General features: G+C 40.8%; 1 protein-coding gene across 1 annotated transcript in view; it reads left to right on the top strand.

Moving 5' to 3' along the window:
* The window catches only part of LOC118477584 (fatty acid synthase-like), a gene marked incomplete at its 3' end in the record, with an annotated part of 8,542 nt that extends 1,781 nt beyond the window's left edge, over positions 1 to 6,761 (top strand). Inside the window, 8 exon segments of the mRNA XM_035969440.1 lie at positions 170 to 364; positions 953 to 1,068; positions 1,535 to 1,720; positions 2,393 to 2,567; positions 3,005 to 3,133; positions 3,976 to 4,196; positions 4,740 to 4,921; positions 6,590 to 6,761. Of these exon segments, the coding sequence (XP_035825333.1) occupies positions 170 to 364; positions 953 to 1,068; positions 1,535 to 1,720; positions 2,393 to 2,567; positions 3,005 to 3,133; positions 3,976 to 4,196; positions 4,740 to 4,921; positions 6,590 to 6,761 (1,376 nt within the window).
* Between the last annotated feature and the right edge of the window lie 71 nt (positions 6,762 to 6,832).

Here is a 6,832-nt window from a genome sequence, read left to right as displayed (position 1 = left end):
TGTGTGTGCGTATGAGTGTGTGTGTGAGTGTGTACGTGCGCGTAAGTTGGCGTATGCAATGTGCGTATGTGGCAAATCTATTTTTGTGAAAATAAATAAAATGCTATCTCATCATTTCGTATCTTATCTAATCGTCCCCACTGTTCCCTCTTCCCTATACTCCTTTCAGCATCTTTCAAGAACTCTGCACGGGCCACGGATGCCTATGTGACTGTGCCTGTGATTGGAGATCCAAGCAGTGCTCTGTGGGCCAGCAGTGGAAAGGAGACTCTAGCCATTGATGATTTCATGGAGAGAGATAACGATATGGTCTGCTCTGTCTACTACAGCGCTGTCAACGACAGAGACATTCTGTGGGCTCTGGGTAAGCCACGTTAGTCGAATAGAGTATACCCGGGATGTTTGGTAGATCGTCAGCCTCTTCTTGAAAGTGTAGAATGAACTTTTTTAAACTTCGATTGTTGCCTTCACTTCTTGAGTTCTTTTGTTGTTGTTGTTGTTGTTGTTGTTTCATCATTCGCTATCAACCAGCCTCTTGCCCTTCACTTGTGGTGAAGTTTCCCAAAAAGTTTATAATATAATGATTATGATAAAACCGGGGAAGAGGACAGGAAAGTGTACTGTATTTCGGAGACATCATCACTGATTCACAACCTCTTCTCAAATTGCCTTTGACAAGACTGTTCACTAGCTGCACGTCTGTAGAATGTTGTGCAAATAAACAAACACTTTTAGGGTTAAAGTCTCAGTTCCTATAACTGCACAGGACTCACCAACATTTTTATACGTTCTGTAGATCATTTGCCCATATCCAAGACTCTTAAAGATGTGTTGTTAAGGTCGTTATTTCTATACATCGTTTTAAAATGAGAATTGTTAGAGGGGTGTACGAAAAAGAAGGGATGGGTCAAAAGAATGATTTCACTGTGGATTTTTTTTCTTTTCTTGTCAGGCAATATTCCCAAGACACAAGACCTTCAGTGGCGTTTCAATCATGGCTTCTACGGCTACGAGTTTGTGGGCAGACGCAGCAACGGAGCTAGAGTTATTGGTCTTGTCCCTGGTTTGGTAAGCTCACGAGTGTTGATAGTGTGGTCACAGTGTGAGTCTTTGTCTCATCAATGTTATTGTGCTCTTTATTCGTCCGACTTTCTTTGTGGGTTTTTCTCCCATGAAGCATGTGGCTTTGTGTAGAGAAACGTTTGCCCCTCAAGATTGAATATAATATTTTAGTATGAAAGCTTTCTGTTCTGAATCTAAGCACTGGCGTCTGCAGTGTCGGATACCCGAGTTTGATTCCAGAGAGGGGAGTCGTTTTATCAAGTAGATCTATATAATTTATATGCATCTGTCTGCTGGAACACTGTATCCCTTTTTCAGTGTTTGTTATGTTTGTTTACTTTCCTCTCCCTCCTCCTTGATGGGTATGAGAACTAGAATGGCCATATCTAGTTTTGCACATAGATTCGATGAGTTTTGTTGAGAGAGATTTCTCAAAATAGCCCGTTTCAACTCGCGTGTCTCCCTGCCTCAGGCTTTGGCCACAAGTCTGAACTACAAACGTGGCCTTGTGATGGACCTTCCTGACAGTTGGACCATGAAGGACGCAGCTTCAGTTCCCTATGCCTATTGCTCTGTCTACTACGCTCTGGTGGTGAAGACTCCACTGAGAGAAGGTCAAAAGATACTGGTGCATTCGGGTGCCTCTGCTACAGGGACAGTAAGTCCAGCTGTGTGTTTGTGTGTGTGTGTGTGTGTGTCTGTCTGTCTGTCTGTCTGTCTGTCTGTCTGTCTGTCTGTCTGTCTATCTATCTATCTATCTATCTCTTTCCTCTCTCTCTCTTTTATATATATATTTATATATATATATATATATATATATATATATATATATATATATAAATATAAATATATATATTGTGTGTGTGCGTGTGTGTGTGTGTGTGTGTGTGTGTGTGTTTCTCTCTCTCTATCTCCCTCAGTGTCTCTTTGTATGTGTGTGTGTGTGTGTGTGTGTGTGTGTGTGTGTGTGTGTGTGTGTGTGTGTGTGTGTGTGTGTGCGTGTGCGTGTGTGTGTGTTTGAGACCTCTTATATTTCATTATATGACAGTATTTGGCTATAGGCTCGAGCTTTGTGCAGGAATGAAAGTAATTGACGTTGCATATATTATAGCACATGACAAAGCTCCAGCTGAAAATACCATTTTTGAGAATGGTAATGTTGCTTCCATTGATTTAAACAATACTTATCCAATAATTTTTTATTTCTATTACCACTTTCACTGTTTTAGTCAGTGTACTTTGGGCTGTTTTTTTTGTTGCTACCCAGCACCCATACCCGTGCCCCTCTGGTTATGTTTCAATTACCTGCGTTCTTTGCCTCACCCCCTAGGCTGCCATCCGTACAGCTCTCAGTGTCGGCGCCACTGTCTACACCACAATTGAGTCAGAAGAGGAGAGGAAGTATATGAAGAAATATTTCCCCAAACTAGCGGAGTCTCACATTATCTTCAGGAAACAGGAACTAAGTATCACTGACGGCATTGAGAAACTGACCAGTGGTCAAGGTATGGATGGGCTGTGCTTCTGGAATCAGATTAATTTATATGAGCTGAGAATTGTAACGGTTGACAAAAACACTGATTCCAACTCTGCATGATTTATTAGACCTAAATTTGTTCCACTGTCATGAGTTGGACGTATTTATTATTTTTTTTCTCAGTGCAAAATTTGTAACGGGTTGCTTCTTTGAGACTAGAAACTCAAATATGAACTGCTTTCTCTCAATTCCACGTCAGTGGTTGTCTGTGGCCCGCCACAGTGTACAAGCAAAAATATAATTGTGTTCTTCAGCATCCCTAGCTTTACCTTTAGTCCATGTGGGCAATCCATTCTATTTTATAGATTAATGACAACCCTTTCCAAATGCAAAGCCCACAATGATTGTTGACAGTACCCTGAAGATGTGCTATGAATATTTTTAAATATTTATTCGTGTCCGTAGGTGTGGACGTGGTTCTGAGTCCTTGTGCCAACGACGAGCTCTTTGAAGAAAGTGTCTCCTCCCTTGCTTGCTGCGGCCAGTACGTGGAGATTGGACGCACAAACACCAGCAAGGTTGTGGAAGCCTTTGGTGAGTCACCTCGTACAAGGCACAAGAGCCTCCCTCATCAATACTTGAATCTGGAGTGCGTTATTGTCGCTTGTGGAGGGCTTTGGCCGAAATAGAGCAATAATACAGGTTTAGCCTTTTTAAAGGTGCTTTTCTAAGTAAGGCCTCTGTACTGTTGACTATTCGTTTGAAAAAGAAACACAGGGCGGCGGAGATTCTTTTTGTAAGAAAATTGTTCAAAATGAAAAGCAGTCATTCGTGATTATTGTAAACCAACGTTATCATGTATTTGATACTTCACACAAAACAAAAACATCCTAAGTATCCAGACTGATGCCGTTTTGAACTATCTTTACCTTTTTTTCTAAGGTTGAAGAAAGTGCCCAAACAACCATTAAATACCACACTTATCTCGTTACTATTTCCCATTTATTTTTAAGACTATAAAAATTTGGGTTTTTTCTTTTAAGTTACTTTTCTTAGCGCTAAGTACTCTGTTGGAAAACAACCGTGTTTTTTCCTTCTTTTCAATGTATTCTTGAGATTATTGTAACATTCTATAACAAATAAGACTTATTTCTTGCTGTTGCAAACTGGTAAAACACATCTATGAATTTTATTTCACTATTTCGCCTCTTTTTATGATGTCTAGAATATTAACAGACGTCGTCTGTGGTGACGTGAGCTCGATTCTCGTATGATGATTTTTTCATTAATTAGTGTATCTGTCTGTCTGCTGGGATGCTGTATCCCTCTTAGCCCGGGTTGGACTTTACAGGCTCTTTCAGAGATATAAATTGCGTCGATGGGGGCTATACGTTTTATTCTAAAATATGATCCATTTATATTGTTACTGCCTTCAGCGGCCAAACTGATGCAGAGGAACATGACGTACACACGTGTGGACACTGTGGTCATCCTCAACGACAAGGCCAGCCATGCCAAGCTCATCCAGTGTGTGGGCAAGGACCTGGAAAGAGGAGTTATCAAGCCCATCGGTGCCACACTTTACGAGGCCGCACAGATCAGCCAGGCCTTCAAAGCCGCTTCAGAGAACAGGGTGCTTGGAAAAGTCGTCATACAGGTACCTCATGTTTCCGTCCTCTATTATAATACTTACATACATGCTTTGAGAATGTGCCCAGCAACGTCTGTTTTACAAGCGGTGGTTGTTAAAGAAGAGTGGCATCTGGAAACCCGTGGGTTTTTGGCGATTTTCCGGAGTTGTTTCATGTCATACATTCTGATGGTTCTGACAAATTCTGACAAATTTCCTTCTTTTCGGTTTTTCGATTTTTTAAATTGAAATTATTATTATTATTATTATTATTATTATTATTATTATTATTATTATTATTATTATTATTATTATTATTATTATTATTATTATTATTATTATTATTATTATCATTTTATTTGGGGGGGGGGGGGGATTCCACAACAAATGTAGTTAAATTCATTTTAAAAAACGTGCCTTTTATGGAAAAGTTGTAACATGATCTGTCCATAAATACCAAATATAACCTTCACGTACAGTGGCCTCATCTGTCCCATGAGCTTCCCTGCGTTCACTTTGAGATTTCATACCTAGTGAGTCTTGATTCAATTCCTTTTTTTTTCTTCCTAGATTCGGGAGGAAGAGCTCTACGACAGCTTCCTCTCTCAACCCTTGAGTCTTCCCGTCAACCCACGGGTGACCTGTGACCCCAGGAAAGTGTACATCTTGTGTGGTGGCCTTGGAGGGTTTGGACTGGAAATGGCTCACTGGCTGGTGCAGAGGGGTGCCAGGAACATCGTGCTCACCTCCAGGTGTGTCCCTGAGTTCAGCATCTGTTTCAGACAGAAGCACTTCGACCCAGATACTACTAAATAATAGCAAATAAATGGCGTTTGTATAGCGCATATTCCCGCTCCCTCAACAGCAAGCTTAACGCGATTTACAATCTACAGTCAAACCCCGTTATACCACCTACCTCGAGATGAGCATGAAGTAAGCGGAACAGACGGGATGGCGGTATAACGGGTTGGCGACACTAATTTCCGTTTTGCCACTTGGTAGAGACTATAGACAAACAGTGGCCAACCTTGACTCATCTAGATCTGGCATGCACAATTGTCACGTTCAGGGGAAAACGAGTGAAAACAGTTACATGCACATCTAGCTCCACTTGAACTTTACGTAAGTTCAAGCTGAAAACTTCTGCCGGGTCAGAAACTAGGCTATTTGTGTCAAGGGACCTGTAGACGTACCGTTGTTGTTTTTACCCGATAACCAATCCCCCCCCTCCCCAATTTTTTTTACCCGATACCCACCAGTCTCGGACCCACACAATATAAAAGCCTCACGGGCGCCCACCAGCCTTTTGGTCACCGGGTTGATATCTGGCAACGCCAAATACAAGATGGTCCAAGAAAAAACTTTATAATTTTTAAAAATAATAATTTTCTTCACTCTCAAGCTTTGTGTTTCAATTTTGAAAACATTATGTGGCAACCAAAAGGAATTTATCTGATATTCATTTTACATAATTCCACAGAACAGATTTACTTTACATAGCACATAAGGAAACAACCTATTTTTAGACTAGTCCCCATTTGTGTAGCATAACGCAGTAGTTCACTTTAGGCATGCCACTAAAAGTCACTACAATCACGCCATATTGCAAGCTACAGCAGTTTGACAAGTCCCAGACTTTTCAAGATATCGTTTTTCTCAAGTTTATGTTGCCTGCTGAGATCTTGGATAAGCTTAGGAAAGAGGACAGAGGTTTTTAAAAAAAATTAAACATTGCATTGCATTAAATTTAATTTTCTCCAAAATCTTGCCAGTGATGGATAGTCTACTGGTTCAAAAAAGCTGTCACCAAATTACACGGTGTCGTATGTTAAGACAGGACAAGATTTTTATAGTTATTGTGGATGTTGTGGGTGGTATTGTCGTAAAAGTGTACTAGTAACGCCCTTTTGAACATCATACGGCTATTTAACAAGTGAGACTTCCTTGTTTAATATCCATCTCCGATAGAAGCAAATCAAAATTGGTGGAGAGACTTAAAAAACCTAAAGCAACTCAAGTATAAGAACACCCCGTTGTGGATTCAAACCATAGCCATCCGCTCTGTTGCCTAGTACGGTACCAACTGAGCTAACGAAGCACCCACATTAATTTGGCTAAGTATGGTGGGCTTGCTTACAAGCGTGGACTAAAATATTGTAAGGCATGCCATGTGGTTTTGTCACACTCACACACACATACACTCACACACACACAAACACACACATATACACACACACTCTCTCTCTATATATATATCTATCTCTCTCACGCGTGCTCTCTCTCTCTTTCTCTCTCTCTCTCTCACACACACACACTCTCTCTCACTCTCTCTCTTTCGTGTCCATTGATGGGAGCGTAAAAACACTTCGATTGAGAAAGGAAATTGAAATACATTTATCACTCCCATTGTCGGGTTTCAGACGTGGTGTGAGAACCGGCTACCAGGAATACAAGATCACGATGCTTCAGAGGTATTACAAAGCTAACATTTCTGTGGTGGCCACCACGCTCAAGTCCACCGCTGATGCACGTGCACTTATACAGCAAGCTCAGCAGATGGGACCTGTAGGAGGCATCTTTATTCTCACTCTGGTAGGTTCATGCTCAGTGTGATACATTGCATCTATTTCTAAATTATATATATATATATATGAATGATATTT

Source organism: Aplysia californica, unplaced genomic scaffold (assembly GCF_000002075.1).
Source record: "Aplysia californica isolate F4 #8 unplaced genomic scaffold, AplCal3.0 scaffold00146, whole genome shotgun sequence".
NCBI lineage: Eukaryota > Metazoa > Mollusca > Gastropoda > Aplysiida > Aplysiidae > Aplysia > Aplysia californica.
Note: the sequence above shows the minus strand (reverse complement) of the source record. Positions and strands in the feature narration are given on the sequence as shown.